The sequence below is a fragment of the Aotus nancymaae genome, unplaced genomic scaffold (assembly GCF_030222135.1).
Source record: "Aotus nancymaae isolate 86718 unplaced genomic scaffold, 86718_ANA_hifiasm-v0.15.2.pri h1tg000030l, whole genome shotgun sequence".
Taxonomy (NCBI): Eukaryota; Metazoa; Chordata; class Mammalia; order Primates; family Aotidae; genus Aotus; species Aotus nancymaae.
The window spans coordinates 27537373-27556153 of NW_026988443.1; the positions used below are offsets into that span (position 1 = coordinate 27537373).

The following is an 18781-nucleotide window of genomic DNA, read 5'->3' on the forward strand; positions in this document are numbered from 1 at the left end:
AGTGGGTTTATGATGCAAACCTTTGGGGCCAGCATTTATGTGATCTGATTCCTTCCTATTTCAACAAGCTTTTACTCCTGATTTCTGAGCCTACAAAGAAGTGAAAACCGGAACTTACTGACAAGAGCAACGTAATCTTCAGCTATCACTGTCCAATCATGGGGACCATTTTCTTAATGAGCTTATTTTGGAAAACAGTGAAGACCAAGGTCACGGCAAGGCAGAGAAGGGTGCCTGGTCATGGTCACTGTCATGATCTGAGGCATAAGACATATCCTACCCTCATTCTCCCTTGGGGACACACAAAGTAGGCTTCTGCCTAAGAGTTAGGGCTGGAGCCTTTGGACCATGTCGACAACAAATGTTTATTGCTGTCCTTCTTTCTGCCAGGTTATCCTCTAGCTGAGGATGATGATGTTGGACAAGATAGATATGGTGTCTGTTCCTTGGAGCCACCAGAGAAGACAGACATATAAATAAGCTATCACCATTAAATGAGTACACAGTGCTGGGATGGCACATAAATGAGACCCTGTCTTATTATGAGTGATCAGGAAAGGCTTGCTTCCCATAGGAAATGGGATTTGCGCTCACACTTCCAGTAACAGTCAAAATGGAGTGTAGGAATGGAAAGGGAAGAGCATTCTAGATTTAGAGAGCAGCATTTTTAGCATGTAGGGCTGAAGTTGAGTCAGGGAATCAATGGGAGTCATAAAAGGCCACAGAGGTGAGTGGGGGCAAACACCACTCTCCAGTGCAGCAGCGTTGGATAAATCAGAACTGGAAGGAAGAAAAGCCTGCATTACCAGGGTTCTGGGGTGTGTGAGCAGGTGGAGATTTAAGGGTCGTCCAATCCAGTGGCTTTTAGTACTGTCTCCCTTCCCCCAGGGCTCATTTTGTAATTTTATGGGAGGTATTTTGTTGTATTTACTGGCGGTGATAGCATTTCTACCAGCGTTGTGGATGGGAGCCAGCATCCTGCAATGCACAGGACAGTCCTGCCCATTGAAAAAATGTTCACAGTTTCAAATGTCTTGCTGAACATTCAGGTAGGAGAAAATCCTATTTCAAAATTATCTGAATCTAAACCTGTTTTCTGGATAAACACATGCATTTTTGCACAGTTTTAACATACACTGATGTTCCAGGAATGTAATTATTGTATAATCAAGAGAAGATCATCCTGTGTTTCATTCAGAATTTCACCAAAAAGTGTTTGCCATTTTGGATCAGCTTTGTGATTTTTGAAACACTATAAGTCACAGCTTTGTGGCTGTGGCATTCGGGCAGCGTCTATGTGTAAAGGCGACTACTGGACCACCTTGTTAGGTCTCCTGCCGCAGTCATGACCAAACACATTGAAGTATGTGTTTTTAAACGACAGATGACGTTCCTCTTTTTTTTCTCTTTCATAACACTTAAGGTATAACATTAGTTTTTAATATGTAGGTGTGTATGTTATGTATGATTTTCTAGGCCATTATATATGAGTATCAGGTCAGGAGAATACGATGGACATTACAAACCATTTGTTAGAAAAAAAGTGGCATTGGATGTGACAGCGCGCCATCCGCGGGTCCAGTTCCAAGACTCCCAGACTGCACCTGCAGCTTCACCTCCCAGGCTGGGTCCCCGCTTGGCTCTGATTCTTGCCTGCCCCATCACCCAGGGCTAACAATCAGCATGGGCCAGACCCGAGCCTGAGCATCAACCGGGATGCAGCCGCAGGGGACCCGGAGAGAGAAACACCGAGAAGAGACCTTGCTCCTAGAGAGGCCGGGCCGCCTGGTGACGCACTTCCGGCAGCGCCGGGGAGCTGCCTGATGCGGGGGTGAGTGCAGGGCTGCGGGCACCGTGCGTCGTTCCCTGTTCCCTAGGCTCTGGGTCCAGTTGGGACGCACTCCTACCTTGGGTGGAGCTGGGTTTTCCGTGGCCTGTGTTGCCAGGAGGCCCAGGCTGGGAGAGGGAGCAGGGAGGCGGCCCGGGGTGCTCTTCCGCGCTCCTTGACTCCACCTTTGGTCTTTGTGGCCCAATAGGTTGCACCCATTGGAAGGGGAAACCTGTGTTGCTGTCACAGCCACGAGGCCCCGGGCATTTAGCACTTGGTCTTCTGGGGGAAGATGTGTGGCGCAGCTAAAGGGTGGAATATTTGTGGGCATGAAGCGGCCCTAGATGATACTGCAAGTCTTTTGACGAGTTGAGGTCTGGCAGGAACATTAACCTATGTCCATCCCAAGTATGGACCGTGTGCTCCCAGGCTTCTGACACGAGGTCATGAATTAGGGCCGAGTGAGAGCGCAGAGCCCCTCCCAGTCACCCGGCAGCAGCAGAAGCCCGACTTTTGGAGGACATTGTCTCCTGGAGCAGTGTCAGTCCCAAAAGGTAACTCAGCCCTACTTCTCTTGGCTCTGGGGTGACAATGACCTGGGAATGACGTCTACAACGTGATTATGAATTCAGTCAGTTTTAGAATAGATTTAGTAGTTTCAGAATCGCTAATTCATACCCCCATGAAAAGCAAATTCACTACCTAAAGTATAGTACTTGGATACAGGTCTTTTTGTCTTTAATCTTACGGTATTTTAGTCAAAATGCAGTTTTCCAAAGTTGCTTACTTCTTTTCTTTCCTACCACTTAAGTGTGGTTACGTTCCTTGTAGTATAGTTAGCCACACTGGCTCTTCTTTGTATTACATTTTGGGTCCTCACTTTCACCCCATCTTTGCTGGTTTATATATTTATTAAAAAATATATATATATGTTATATGTTATATAGTAGTAAAAAGCATCCATGAACACACCACCCAATTAAGAAACAGAACATTGCCAGTACTGCTGAATTTATCAATGTGTTCCTCTTCCTCACTCCAGCTCCCAGTCTCCCACCCCTAGAAGTAAACGTTATCTTGAATTTTGTGTTAATTGTAGCCCTATTATTTTTAAAGATAGTTACATATGCATGTATCTGTAAGCAATGTACTTAAACTTTTTTTGTTTTTGAGCTTTATATAAATAGCACCATTGTGTGTATGAGTTGTCAGTGACTCGCATAATTCAATGTTATGTTCCCAGATTCATTCTGTGTAGCTTCTGGGTAATGTTCCATTGTAAAAACTGTATGGAAAATTTATCGATGTATTTTCAATGGACATGTGGGTTGTTTTCAGTGTTTTGCTATTAAAATAATGCTGATAATGAATATTTTTGTACGTACCTCCTACATATGAGAGTTTCTCTAGGGTGTAAGTTTTTAAAGTTAGGCATGAATGTTGAATTATGTTAAATACCTTTGGCATCTGTTGAGATGGACCGTGTGTTTATCTGTCTTCGATTTATTAATGTGAAAAATATACTAATTTGTATACTAACATTGAGCTTGGTTTATCTTCAAGGGATAATCCTACTTACTCATGATGTATTACTTTAGTGAACTACTGGAGTCTATTCCTTGATAGAATTTTTGCATTAGAATTCATAAATAAGACTGGTCTATAGTTTTTGTATCAGTATTGTGCTGGCACCACAAAAAGAATTGGGAAACTTATTTTGCTGTGCTCTGCTACAGTTTACATCATGTTAGAATTACTCATTTCTGAAATATTTGAATGGATTTGCTCATGACACATCTGAGCTCGGTGTTTTGTGAGAGTTAGCTCTTCACTGGCTGTCTTGGTTTAATTAGGTAAAAGTAATTAGGATTATGTAGAAAATCTATACAATGTTGTAACAAGAAAAAACCTGGAATCATATTTTTAAAAACCTTCCTCTAAACTGGGAGGGAGCCAAGAGACCAAAGAATGCTTTGGACAAGTCCAGCTTGGCAAGTGGATGAATTTATTAGGACTTATGTACTTACTCTTGAATGGCAGCAGGACAGCTTTAGAGATCTGTGGTGCCCCTCGTCTCTAAGTACTTTTAAGCTAATTTTCTGGCTCTTTGCCTACTGCATTTAAACAATGAGAGTTTTCTTGGTAGATTCTCATATACTCTCTAGAACGTTTGCATTCTTGCAAACACCTGCTCCTCTGCTGAGCCCTGTGGTCTTGGCTCACTGCCTGGCCGTCAAAGTTCAGGCAGCAGGTGTACACCCTTGACTGTACAACCTTGACTAGCTGAGCAGAGTATCCATCAAACTACATATGTAATTGGTAGAATTGGTTTATTATCTAAAAATGGAGTTATATATTCTCCCATCACAGAATAAGTTTTCTCTTTAAACACCAGAATATATATGTTTTTAAATAGATACTTGAGTCACAAAAATCCTGAAAAATGTGGAAAGTAGAAGTTAGTAGATTGGGTTATATAGTCATCATGCAATAAAGCCAGAACTTATGAACAGAGAAGAAATTAACAACAGCAAATTATCCTAAACAATTACTAGGTGAGAGACAAAACAGAATTGCTAACTGACTATAAAATAGTAATTAAAACATGAAATATAAAAACCTCTGGAATGTGGCAAATAGTGTATTCTGAGGAAAATTTGTGGCCTTATAGATTTTAATTGCCAAACAGGAAAGAAAGAAAATAAGTAAGTCGCGCAACCTCAAGAAGGTAGGAAAAAAGCCTTTGTAGTCTTAAGTTTCCCCAAAAGCAGAACATGGAACAAAGATTTGTATGTAGGAACTTATTTAGGAATGTGGTCACAGGGGCAGAGTGAAAGACAAGGGGTGTGAAACAGAGTGGAAGAACTGATACAAGGATGCATTGGTACACTCGGCCCTCAACAGGCTCTGCTTTGCAGGGTCTTTAAGGAGCCTTGGAGTCTTAAGGCTGCACTGCTGGGGACCGAAGGGGAAAACATTTATCCATTGGTTTTTGTCCCCTATTGGTCAAGAGAGTCCCACAGGTGTTAACACCCCTGCATTTCAGGGCCCAGCAGGTGTCCACAGGTGTCCCACATAGGACACCAGAGAAGCCCCAGGGCAGGAACCAGACATAGGTGGTGTAGGTCCTCGTGAAGATCCTGGTAGGTTGCACCTTCTCAAAACTGACTAAAACCTCTGTAGAACTGGACTAAGGATCAAACAAGAGGATTGGAGTGCTGCTTAAACTGCCCCTTACAGAGCTGAAGGAACAAACTAAGACAGCAGAATTGGTGAATTTAAAACAAATAGAGGAAAGCAGTTTTGCTCAACTGGAAAAGCTGGTTCCTTGAAAATAAAAGGAAACCACATTAAAATAAGTAAACCACTGCTCAGCCTAACTGTATTAATCTGCCTGGGCTGCCATAACAAAATACCATAGATTGGGCGGCTTCACCAACATATTTATCTCTCACAGTCCCCGAGACTGGAAATCCAGGATCAAGGTGCCAGCTGATTTTAGCTCCTGCCAGGGCTGTCTTCCTGGCTCATAGACAGTAGCCCTTTCATTGTGTCTTCACATGGAGGAGACACGGAGTGAGTGGGTGCATGGGCTCTGGGTCTCTCCTTATAAAGGCACCAGCCCTATTGGAACTCATTTAACCTTAGGACCTTTAGTTCTACCCTTAGGACCTCATTTATTCTTATTACCTCCTCACAAGCCCATCTCTAAATACAGTCACGCTGGGGGCTAGAGCTTCAACATATGAATTCGGCAGGGACATAAATGTTTAGTCCATAACACTAACCCTGGGAAAAAGGTCTGGAAAGCACATATATTCAAAAGAAGAAGTAGGAAAAGCAAACTAGCTCCAGATTTGGAGGAAATGGAAGGAATCATGAACCAGTATTTTCTGCAACTCTATACTAGTAAAGTTGAAATCCTGGAAGAAATGGATGATATTTTAGGAAAATGTAATTTCAAGACTTACTGTAGGAGCAGTAAAAGTCAGAAAATCACCAGTCCGCATGTTTTTGAATATAATAAACAAGAGGCTCTGCGTCATGGGACTCTGGCTGCTACAGTGATCTCCTCTCTCAGGAGCTGAGGCAGAAGTCTAGGCCTTGGCTCATTCACTATCAGAAGACTGGAAAGAATGGGAGACAGCCTGGTCCCTAACTTCCAGCTCAGCTTCCTAAGGACAGCTTGGGCCATGTAGGAGACTGACTTCCCAAGACCTCTCCAGAGGTGTTAGGATTCTTGAGGACATTCAGAGCTTTGAAGAAATGAGGCAGGATTCTGGGGAGCAGCTGCCCTCTTCTCTGGGTGCTGCCTCCCTAGGGCCTGACTCCCCAGGCCTGGGTACTGGGGCTGCAGCCCAGCCAGCCCAGCTTCTCCTGCTGTGATACTGAGGATGATGCTTGTTTTGAGAAAGAGAAATAAGTCAAAGATCTTTGTACTGTCCTATTTCTTGAACTAAATTGTTGATACATGACTCTCTGCTGTCTTTTTTAGGTTCTGCATACATTTTATTTTATTTATTTTTATTTTTTTGAGACAGGGTCTCACTCTCATCACCCAGGCTGGAGTGCAGTGGTGTGATCTTGGCTCACTGCAGCCTTGACCTCCCTGGCTCAGATGATCCTCCCACCTCAGCCTCCTGAGTAGCTGGGACCATGGGCACGTGCCACCACCCATGGCTAATTTTTGTATTTTTGGTAGAGACAGGGTTTTACCATGTGCCCAGTCTTGTCTTGAACCCCTCGGCTCAAGTGATCCACCTGCCTTGGCCTCTCAAAGTGTTGGGATTATAGACATGAGCCACAGTGTCTGGCAGGTTTTATATACATTATTATTCTTCTTTTTATTTTTATTTTTGTTTGTTTATTTATTTTTACATTTTATATATACACTCTTCTGTTTGTGTGATATGTGACAGAATTGTAAAGTCCTAGGGTTCCTGGCAGTGAATTTCAGTGTCATAGCCTGAAGTCCTAGGCACTGAGCCGGTGAACAGATCACGCCTTTCTTGGGCGGCTCCTGTTCACACTCCCATTTGGATGCAAGCTGCCTGTGTCTTGCATTTTCTGTGAGGGGCTATGTTGCTCTGGTGGGGGTGGCTTGCCTCATACTTGTCCCTCTTTTTATTTTTCTTTAGCTCCAGCCCTTCTCTGAGAGGGAGACGGGGGGATGGCAGCCATGCACCTGACAGCCTGGCCCCAGGTGAGCTGTGGGTCCTTCAGCTCTTCCTCTGGGAAGTTTCAGATTGAAAAAAATTGAGAAGGAGAGCTGGTGAGCCTTGGGATGATGGCTGCTTCCACTTACTGAACTGGAATTTGTGGGAAAGAGGTGGTGTGAAGGGAGCGCGGCAGAGACCCCGACAGTAGCAAGTGGAGACAGCGGGAGAGTGTGTGGGAGAGCAGGAGGGTGGTGGTCTTCTGCACACTGAGGGTCTCTGCTCCTCTGTACAGGAGCACCCCCAGCATAGGGCTCTGGGTGAATGGGGACATGGAAGCCGCCTGCGTGGGATGCTCTGTGCAGGGCTGTGCGTGGAGGACAGTCTGCAGAGGATTGGGCTATCTGTGGTGGGGATGTAGGGAAGAGGAATAGCAGGATCAGATCAGAGAACCATGGCTGTGCCTCTAATTCAGGAGAAAGGGAAGGTCACAGGGAGTGGAGTCAAGGGAGGAGGAAGACAGGGAGTCCCATGGGACGGAATGTCTCATTGTTCTTGTGAAGCTTTCAAGGCCTTAGGGTGTAGACTTAGGTCTCTGAGAAGAGCTTTCCCCCTTCTCCTCCAGAAAAAATAAGCCTGCAAACCATACTTTCCATACACTTTCAGGGACTTCATGGATCCCCTGAAGCTCATCCATGGACTTCCATGGACTACAGGTTGGGAACAGTATAGCCACAGTCACACCAGTTGTATCATTGGAGGCTTACTATGCTGCAGACCCCATGCTCAGCCCTTTGTATGGTCTTTCAGTCCTGACTGCTGCCCTATGTGATAAGTGCTGTGTTGTATTCTTTCTACCAAATAACTCTGTGATCCGGGGCAAGTAGAATAACTTTCCCAGGATCACAGAGTTATTGTGTGATTCGGAACTGCTCAGCCATAAGACAGCTGTGGAACCGCTGATGTTAACTTGATCAGATTTGTGATGTGTATGGGATAATTTTTAAGGAATATTCAAAAGCAAGGTGATCACTTCACAAAGAAGAATCCCACTGAGTCCCAGCTACTCAGGAGGCTGAGGCAGGAGAATTGCTTGAGCCTGAGAGGCAGAGGATGCAGTGAGCTGAGGTCATGCCATTGCCCTCCAGTCTGGGTGACAGAACAAGACTCCATCTCGAAAAAAAAAAAAAAAATCTTTTGGACACAGAGAGTCAAAGGATTAGTGGTGATAAGGAAGATGGCAAGTCAAGAACAATCCCCAGGTTTCTGGCCGAGGTTTCTTGTGTGGGTGATTCTGGCCCTAGCTGAGGTGTAAGTTTAGAAGGAAGTGCCAACATACTGGGGTGGTGGTGGCGGCACACAGTGAAGACATTACATTTTGTGCAGAGAAGTTACTTGTGCAAGGTCACACAAAGCAGACTCACAGAAACACCTAGAGTTTGACTAGAATTGCTGATGGGTGGAGGTCAGTAGGCTCACAAAGACACCTCCTGGCAGAGAGAGTTTGAGTGGCAGATCCCTGTCAGTGAGCCCCCATGGCTGTTAGAGCAGGCTGAGGTGAGCAGAGGGTGAGCCTGGCAGAGGCCACAGCTGCCCAGGAGGGGTGGTTGTGCCTGGGAGTGACATGCAGCATCCCTGAATGGCGGAGCTTGTGCCAACTACACAGCTTACTGATGGAAGGGGGAGAGTAGCTGGCCAGTGGGAAGGCCAGTCTCCCTGTTTTCCCAAATGTTCCTGGAGAAACAATGAAGTTTTCGGAGAATTGTAAAGCTTGAGACTTGAATGGGAGAGGGTAAGGAAATTTCTGACTTTCCAGGAGACCCCGCAGCCTGGGCAGCACGAAGCAGCCTTGGCTGGAGGTGCTCAAGCAGAGGCTGCACAGCTCCTTGGTTGTGGGGTCTGTGAGGGGAATCAGGTGGGGCTGGGTGAGACAGAAGCCATGGCTGATCTTTAGGGGTGGCTTGAGGTATGAGGATGAGGATGATGAGGGGAGCAGAACAGGGCTGTGTTTAGGTGCAGGGGAGCCAAGACCTCAGGGGAGTGGTGTGGGAACGGCTGGTGGGTCAGCCCTGAGCTTGCCAGGAGGGAGCAGCCTATCTAAAAGAGTGGAGTTGGCTTTAGGCACTTGCTTATGGAAAATGTTTTTCTGTCAGCCTGTCTTATGTTACCTCTTATTTGTGTAAAAAAATGGCATGAGGTTTCCCTGCTGTGGGAGTAGTTGGATACCCTGTAGTTTACTTTCTTGATGTTTTTTCTGAGATCTTTCCCTTGTTGTTAATATTAATTTTGTGCTCTCACAAGCACCCTCCCCAAGCCCTTATACTGCCCTCTGCCCCTCACTTAGGGCCTGAGCCATGGAATTGGCCCTAGAGCAGCAGGAACCTATTGTTTCAGAAGTCGGTGACCTTTGAGGATGTGGCTGTGTACTTCACCCAGGCGGAATGGGATGGCCTGTCCCCTGCACAGAGGACCCTGTACAGGGATGTGATGCTGGAGAATTATGGGAATGTGGCCTCCCTGGGTAAGACCTCTCTCCCCTGGGAACCTGAACTCTGTCAGTTGGGGTTCCTGGCTTGCTTCTCCCTTACAGGTTACTGGTGGGATCTCTGGTAATCCTTTACTTAATGAGAACCCCAGAGCTGTTCCTGATCTCCTAGACTTAGGGGTTGCTGGCAGGGGCAAACGCCAAGCCTTTTGTAGGCCTATATAGGACTTCACTTGGAATTGGTATACACTCTTGATCCAACCCGTGGTAGCTATGTTTTGGAAACACTGGAATCCAGTGACTTCCTGTTCCACAGTGGCATCTTCAGGTCCCCTCTCATCTTACTTATCTTGAGTCTTTTCAAGGATCTCGGTGTACTCTGGGTATTTCAGGCCAAGGTCAAAAAGTGGTATCCCTTTGGGAAGAATCTCCCTGCTTGCCCTGCATGAGGTCTCCTAGGCCTACAGTCTGGGCCCTTCCCAGGCTCTCCTACACCTTCCCAAGCCTTAACCCTGAATCCTACACGTGCCTCCCAAAGCCCTTGGAAGTATCCAAGGTCTCTCTAGTCCTTCCCTAGCCCCACATACTTTCCCATAGTCCTTAGGCTTGGGACCTCCTGGGGCTCTTACCTTCCCTCCCATTGCTGAGACAATCTGAGAAGAGACTTAGGAATTTATCTGTGGGAGATTATTCATCTGTCTCTCCTATTTACCTCTCCCAAACCAGGATTTCCACTTCTCAAACCTGCTGTGATCTCACAACTGGAGGGAGGAGGTGAGCTGGGGGGCCCATCTCCACTGGCTGCAGGAACAGGCCTCCATGGCCTCTGGACTGGTAAGGGAGGTACATATTTCCCATTCTGTTGGAGTTTAGCACTTTAGGCAGAAAGCCAACTTTAGCAGCATATAAACATGCTATGTTTATTGGCCAGTCATACAGAGTATAGTTTGAGTAAATTTTGATAATTCATAGAGCTAGGTACAGTCCTTTCTGTCTGTCTTCAAAGTTTGTTATGTCTAATTGCAAGAATACATCTTTTTTCAAATCCTTTATTCCAACTCTTTTCAATCCTAATTTTGGAATCCTGCCTTTCTCGGACAAAATTAATGGACTTAGCAGTTTTGGGGTTCCTTGCCATTTCTAAGCATTGTTCACTTAGTGTGGAGGATACAGAATTAACAGTGTTTTCACACAGACAGAAGTGGTTAAAAGCACAGTCTTTAGAGGAGACTTTTCTGAGGTCCACTCCCAACTGTGCTGCTTCCTAGTTTGTGTGACTTTGAGTGGGTTATTTGTATGTTCTCATCTCTGAAAATGGGTTAGTAATAAAAGGAGGTAATAGTACTAGTTTTGTGGGTTGAGGATTAAATGAGATAACACATATCAAGTGCCTAGCTTATAGTGCATCCTCAGTTTAATATTTTTACTTTGGTGTTGGGGAAGACAGCTGTACATAGGGAAAGTAATGTGGAAGGGAGGAAGTGCTCTTGATTTGTGCTTAAGTGTGAATGTGTAAATGAATCCTGAGGTCTTACAGATACGCAGTAAGTGTGGAGCAGGGCCAGGAGTCTGCATTTCTGTGACGTTCCCTGGGAGGTGGTGACGCCAGTACTTCTAATTACTAGACCACACTTGAAGGAGCAGGGCTCTAATTGGTGCCAGCAGAGTAGCTGCCAGATGACTTCTCATCCCCCCCGAGGCCCCCTGCTATTTCTTACATTTAGGGTCTATGAGATTCTCTTGCATTTTTTCAGTGAGTCTTCATTTTTCTTAGATGGTTTCCATGAATTTTTATTCCTTTTGATCGTTCTATCAGATGATACATGACCAAGGAAGGCATGTTTTGGAAATGGAGAGTTTGCCACATAATGTGCTTGACAAATACAGGGAATGAAGTCATATTGTGAGGTTCTTAATCGAAGGAGCCTGGATTTCGTTCTGTAGGCAGCTAACTCTCCTGGTCTTTGACCTTTCCAGGCACCCATCATGCTCCTAGCTGGGGATAGAAACATTGTAGTTAATGTGTGTGGGTTGATTGGGATGAGGAATCAAACAGGCTCTAGGCAGGCAAAAGGGACAGTGAAGGGCATGAGGCCCATGGCAGCAGTGTTGACTTTCTTTTTAAAAATGTTCAGAAGCCCACCCAATGATATCTGTTAAGTTTCCTTTGCTGCAACTGTGTTGAATGGCCATCCTCACTGTAAGAGAGGAAAATGTAGTTTTGTGACTTCAAAATAATAGAGGATGTGCTAGTAAAGAAAAAAGGGAAGATGGATACTGACATTTGCCACCCAACAGGATGTGGGAAATAGAAAGTAACCAGTGTAGAAAAATTGGCAAAGAATATAAGTGACTGGTCCACCTAAGTACAAATGTGAAATAAATATGAAAAATGTCCACCCTCAGTAGAAACCAGTGAAATACAAATTAAAACAAGGAGAGATATTTTACCTATCATATTGAGAATAATTAAATTATACTCAGTGTTGGGGAGAGTACAGCAAAACAGGAATAGATTCCAGAGATGATGACTAGACATATGATAGTATAGATATCTTAGTCACTTTGGGCTACAGTAACAGACTGCCATAGAGTGGATGGCTTATAAACAACAGAAATTTATTTCATACAGTTCTAGAGGTTGAGAAGTCCAAGATCAAGGTCCAGGCAGTTTCTGTCTGGCAAGGGCCTGCTTCCTGGCTAATAGACAGCTGTCTTTTCACAGTATCTTCACATGGTGGAAAGGAAGGGAGCTCTCTGGAGTCTTTTTTAAGGGCATTAATCCCATTCATGAGGGTTCTCCCATAGTCCAACCTCCTAAAACAATCACATCAGGGGTTAGGATTTCAGAATATGAATTTGAGGGGAGGACACATTCAGGCTATAGCCAAGGATGAGTATTATTTTTTTAGTTGAGAAAAGACCAATATTATTTTGAAAATGCTTGCTGGGGAATCCAGGCCATTGGAGGGGTTTACTGAGGGCAATTATGAAATACTGGGGAGGGGGCATATTACATATGGTTGAGGAATAATGAAAGATGAAACAACATGAGGCAACATTTTGGGACTAAGCTTTTGAGAAATTTGGGAACAAATGCAGAGATCAGTAGTTCTAGTTCTAAAGACTACTGGGATTGTAGAGAGACTTTTAGGGAATGATCAAGATTAGGTTTGGAGGAAGAAGTGAAGGAAAAGGCAAGATTAATGCAGCAGTATTTGGAGGGGAATGGGAAGAGATAAGATGAGATGGGCCTTAAATAGAGCCTGTGTAAAGTAGAAATGAAGTTGAAGGAGGAATTTTTGAAGGTCCACAGTTTCCTTCCTTAGAATGGAAGGAAACAAAATTATTTCTATTTTGCTTCCTGATGCTGCTGACTCTTGTCATCCACCAAGTTGCCACATCCTGTTGGATCCTGTGCCTTTCCCTTCTTCAGCATTTTCCATTTTTTTTTTAGTAAGGAACTCAGTGCTGTAGGAACAACTAAGAGGAAACTGCAGGGTGTAGAAAAGCATGGTGTGATGAAAAGAATGCCGATCTGGTGGACAAGACCTAGAGTTTTATTCCACTGCTGTTCCTTTTTTTTTGAGGCAAGAGTCTCACTCTGTCTCCCAGGTTGGAGTGCAGTGGCATGTACTTGGCTCACTGCAACCTCTGCCTCCTGGGTTCAAACAATTCTCCTGTCTCAGCCTTCCGAGTAGCTGGAACTACAGGCACATGCCACCATACCTGGCTTATTTTTTTGTATGTTAGTAGAGACGGTTTCACTGTGTTTCCCAGGCTAGTTGCGAACTCCTGAGCTCAGATAATCTGCCTGGATCGGCCTCCCAAAGTGCTGGGATTATAGGTGTGAGCCATGGTGCTCGACTGTCACTTTTAACCTTCATGTGATTGGTTATGTTTTCTGCAATGGCATTGTGTTAGGCCCAGTTGAGACTGGTGATTTTTTTTATCATTACTTTATAATATTGACACATACTCAGAACAGTACAGAAAATATATAAAGGGGAAACAAGTCCACCAAACTTCATGTGCCAGTTTGTTTAGTTTCTTGTGGATTCTTCTGGAAGTTTTCTAGATATGTACAAATATATATATCTGCCTTTTATATCTTTATACAGTTGGAAATCTATATACTGTTTTTTCAACTGTTTTTTCAACTGTTTTTCCATTTGATTGCATCTTGGATGTCTTTTTCTGTCAGCATGTATGGATTTATTGTATTCTTTTACTAGCTACATATTACTTATCCCACCTTATAGAGAAACCCAAGGTTCTTTGACCTAGTCCGATGATTTTAGGGAGCCCCCTGATTATTATGGTCTTTTATAGCACAGTTCTCTTCTTCTAACATAGTTCTTGCATGACATTTTATGTTTTCTGTTTTTTATAGTAGATATTCAGACTGACAGTGATTTCACAAAGGAAATGTATGACGGGAAAGAGGATGTATCATTTGAACTTCAAAGGGACTTTTCCCAGGAAACAGGCTTTTTAGAAACCTCTCTTCTAGAGAAACAACAGGAAGTCTACTCTGCAGGAAATATAAAGAAGGAAAAAAGCAACACCATTGATGGAACAGTGACAGATGAGACAAGCCCCATGGAGGAGTGTTTTTTCAGTCAAAGTCCAAACTCATATCCATTTCATACCATCACTGTAGAGCAGCCCTCTGGGTGTACAGGCCTGGGGAAAGCCATCAGCTTTGATACAAAACTCGTTAAGCATGAAATAATTAATTCTGAGGAAAGGGCTCTCAAATGTGAAGAATTAGTAGAGCCCTTTAGATGTGACTCTCAGCTTAATCAACATCAAGAAAACTACACTGAGCAAAAGCCTTATCAATGTTTGGAGTGTGACAAAGCTTTCAGCATTAATGAGAAATTAATTTGGCATCAAAGACTTCACAGTGGGGAGAAACCCTTCAAATGTGTGGAGTGTGGGAAAAGCTTCAGCTACAGTTCCCATTATATCACACATCAGACAATCCACAGTGGGGAGAAGCCCTATCAGTGTAAGGTGTGTGGGAAGGCCTTCAGTGTTAATGGAAGCCTAAGTAGGCATCAGAGAATTCATACGGGAGAGAAGCCCTATCAGTGCAAGGAGTGTGGAAATGGCTTCAGCTGTAGTTCTGCATATATTACACATCAGAGAGTCCACACTGGGGAGAAACCTTACGAGTGTAATGACTGTGGGAAAGCTTTCAATGTTAATGCAAAATTAATTCAACATCAGAGAATCCACACTGGAGAGAAACCTTATGAATGTAATGAATGTGGAAAAGGCTTCAGGTGCAGCTCCCAGCTTAGGCAGCATCAAAGCATCCACACAGGAGAGAAGCCCTATCAGTGTAAGGAGTGTGGAAAAGGCTTCAGTAGTAATACAAAACTCATTCAGCATCAGAGAATCCACACAGGTGAGAAACCCTATGAATGCACTGAATGTGGAAAAGCCTTTAGTGTCAAAGGGAAGTTAATCCAACACCAGAGAATTCACACAGGTGAGAAACCCTATGAGTGTAATGAATGTGGGAAAGCCTTCAGGTGTAACTCCCAATTTCGACAGCATCTGAAAATTCACACTGGGGAGAAGCCTTATGAGTGTAATGAGTGTGGAAAGGCCTTCAGTGTTAATGGGAAACTAATGCGGCATCAGAGAATTCACACTGGGGAGAAACCTTTTAAATGTAATGAGTGTGGGAGATGCTTTACTTCTAAAAGAAACCTACTTGATCATCACCGAATCCATACTGGAGAAAAGCCTTTTCAGTGTAAGGAATGTGGGAAAGCCTTTAGTATCAATGCCAAACTAACTAGGCATCAGAGGATACATACTGGGGAGAAACCTTTCAAATGTATGGAATGTGAGAAAGCGTTCAGCTGTAGTTCCAACTATATTGTGCACCAGAGAATCCATACTGGAGAGAAACCCTTTCAGTGTAAGGAGTGTGGAAAAGCCTTCCATGTTAATGCCCATTTAATTCGGCATCAGAGAAGCCACACTGGGGAGAAACCCTTCAGATGTGTGGAATGTGGCAAAGGCTTCAGCTTTAGTTCTGACTACATTATACACCAGACGGTCCACACATGGAAGAAACCATATATGTGTAATGTGTGTGGGAAAGCATTCAGGTTTAGCTTCCAGCTCAGTCAGCATCAGAGCGTCCATAGTGAAGGAAAATCCTAATAATGAGAAAGATGTAGAAAACTCTCAAGGTTAATGCCAAAATGGATCAAGTATCATCAGATTCATCCATTGAAAAACCCCCAAGAAGAAATGAATGTGGCAGAGTCTTCATATGGAAACAGTTTTTATTCTATTCAATTTTAATCAGGAAAGGATGACCAGTTAAAGAGAAACATCCAAAAATAAATAGCTTTGTTTTGTACCAACAGGACTTAGAAAATATAATGAAGGAAAATATTTCATGCCCAGTAGCATCAAGAAAAGTAGATTTTCTAGAAATAAACAGTTATGGAGGACTTGTATGGAGAAATTTAAGTCTTCACCTGAGGGCCACTTTACAAAGGAAATTTGAATAAATGGAGAGAGAGAGAAGCCTTGTTCTTGGATAGAAAAACCCATAATAAAGATATTTACTCTACCTACCTTAATTTATTTGTTTAATTTTTGACAACAAGCATGCATTACTTTTGAAAAGATGAAAAGTAATAAAGATTTATTTAAAAAAGGAAAAAGATCTAAGTATGTGTTTTATTTTCATGCAATAGAGAAAACCTTTCTAAGCATTAGATGGAAGCCAGAAACTAGCCACAGGGTATATACTGATAAATTGACTGCTAGAAACTAAATATTTCTGTATGTTTTTGTTTTAAAGTTTAAAAGACAAAGCACAAAACGTGGAAATACTTTTGTAAAATTTGTGATATAAAAGTGTAGTACTTGGGCACAGTGGAACAGACCTTTAATCTCAGTGCTTTGGGAGGCTGAGACAGGAAGATTGCTTAAGGCCCTGAGTTCCAGACCTGTATGGGCAACATAGCAAGACCCCATCACTACAAAAAATTAAAAAATTAGCCAGACATGGTGGTGCGTGCCTGCAGTCCTAGCTACCTGGGTGGCAGTGAGACCCTGTCTCTTAAAACATTAATATCTAAAGGTAAGTAATTTAGACACACTAACAGGCAGCTTTTAAACAGATTCAAAAAAAAAATGTTAAAGTAAGAAGAGATATTTAGTCTCAGTAGTACTCTAAGGAGTTAAAATTAGTAAGTTTTTTGCATATCACATTGTTAAATATGTGTACATGGGATATCATTCACCTGTTGAAAATAACATTTATTGTAGATGCCCTTCATATAAGTATAAAATATTGTCAACACAATAGCATGTTACATGGTTCCTATTTTGTAATAACTGGAACTCTTCCACAAACATGACTTTTCAGGTCCTGAAGGAAGGTGGCTGCCTTGGATTCCCGGTCTCATTGGTGCTTTTCAAGGTCTCTGATGAAAATCCTGGAAGCCTCAAGATACTTTTTAGAAGGGAATCTCTCACCACTTAAAAAACTTGTAAGCAATAAAAGGAACAGGCAAACTAAGTATCAGGAAGCTGAAGAAGAGCAGGCCCAATAGTAAGTAGTAAGAAAGGGACCAGAAAACACAGGCAAGATAAGGGCATGATAACTTCTGCCCTCCCCCAAGTGCCACACACATCTTTACCATGCCCACCTGTGAGCTCTGTAAGGCAAATGCTGTCTCTGGCCCCTAGGCTCCTTAGAACAGAAGCTAGTCTGCATTTAGTTTAGAATGAACCACTGGAGGTTTTCTGAATGTGGTACAGTTAAATTTAAGATACTTGGACTGGGAGCATCACTGTTCCTTCAGATCCTCATGTTCCAGGCGAAAAGCAATAGCTAGTAAATGAGACTTACCATCACCAGCCAACTCCAAATCCTCGTAAGCATCCATGCAGGCCCAGAGACACTCAAATGTCCTCAGAGTCAGATGAATGAGGCTGCTCAGAGTGACAACAAGGAGTAGGGAGGATGAAGAATTGAAGAGTGCATGCCCTACCTAAAGAAGGCAGCCTCAGCTGTAGCAAATCTGGGTAGGCAGGAAAGCAGTTCCAGTAATGCCAAATATTCTGAGTCTTCAAAAAGTTAGAAATCAGATTTTAAAAAATCTGAAATTTCTCTCTGTCTCTGTTTTTGCATGTTAAGGATTTATTGTCCCTGAATTCTTGAACAGTTTTAGCTAAAGTCCCTGAATTCTTGAACAATTTCAACATTTCTAGGTGGTTTCTTCAATAAATCATACAGCAGAATCTATTTGTGGACATCAGGACAGTATAACTGAGTATAGAGAAAATAGGGTTATCACAGGTTGTATCTGTATCATCACCTGTTATTGGTAGTAAAGAAAAACTGCTTTTCACAAAACCTTTGATACCGAATGTGTTGGTTTTTCACACGATTCTCCAATTCTCTGCAGACATCAACTCAGTGTCCTACAGTTTTAATGGATACTTCCAGAATTAGTGAAGACTGCACAGGTTAAGGGCTCAGTTCCACATGACTGCCCCACACTTCAGACACCAGTCATAAGTAGAGGGTCCCTGGGTTAACCATGCTTCTTTGTGACATGGCTACAAATTGGGGGTTCCCATGATCCCCTCTTCCAGCCCAGTAATTTGCTAAAATGGCACAGAACCGAGGGAAACACGTTACTATTACCATTTTGTTGTCAGAGATACAAATGAACGGCCAGATGAAGAAGTACTTGGGGTGAGGACTGGAGGTCTCAAGCACAGGAGCTTTTGTTCCCATGGAATTGGGGTGCACTACTCTCCCAGCACAGGATGTGTTGGCCAATCCAGAAGCACTCTGAGCCCCATCATTTAGGGTTTTGATGGAGGTTCCATTACATACCCATCATTGATTAATTGGCCATTAGTGAATTCACACAAAAATGAGTGAATAACTCATGTTTAAGCTTGTCTCTGCAGATGTCAGGGTATGGGGCTGAAAATTCCAACCTTCTAAGCACATGGTTGGTTCCTCTGGCAACTAGCCTCCTTCCTGAAGCTATCGGGGCCCACCAAGAGTCTCATTAACATAAACCCAGATGCGACTGAAAAGTGCTTATTATGAATAACAGAAGACAATGTTTGGGAAATTGCAAAGGTTTTACAGGTTGCAGGAACTTGGGACAAAGACTAAATATATTTTTTTATGCCACAAGCAGAAATCCATTTATTATGGTTCACATAAAATTTTTTTTAAACCTACTTGCTGTGTTTTTGTACAAGGTATTAGCTAAGATAAAATGAAAGCCTGGCAACATTTAAGCA

General features: G+C 43.2%; 1 protein-coding gene across 9 annotated transcripts; it reads left to right on the top strand.

Annotated features, from left to right (window-relative positions):
* The first annotated feature begins 1793 nt into the window (after positions 1-1793).
* On the top strand, positions 1794-16083 carry ZNF23 (zinc finger protein 23). 9 transcript variants are annotated; one of them, XM_012437510.3, is made up of 5 exons: positions 1794-2382; positions 6967-7031; positions 9329-9505; positions 10196-10312; positions 13863-16083. In XM_012437510.3, the coding sequence occupies exons 3-5, from the start codon at positions 9472-9474 to the stop codon at positions 15653-15655; spliced, it is 1944 nt and encodes a 647-aa protein (XP_012292933.1). In that variant the 5' UTR covers positions 1794-2382; positions 6967-7031; positions 9329-9471; the 3' UTR covers positions 15656-16083. The 9 variants fall into 9 exon arrangements, with proteins under 9 accessions (XP_012292933.1, XP_012292934.1, XP_012292935.1 ...); XM_012437511.3 differs by having other exon boundaries at positions 10196-10303; XM_012437512.3 differs by having other exon boundaries at positions 10196-10303; positions 13866-16083.
* Positions 16084-18781: the final 2698 nt, after the last annotated feature.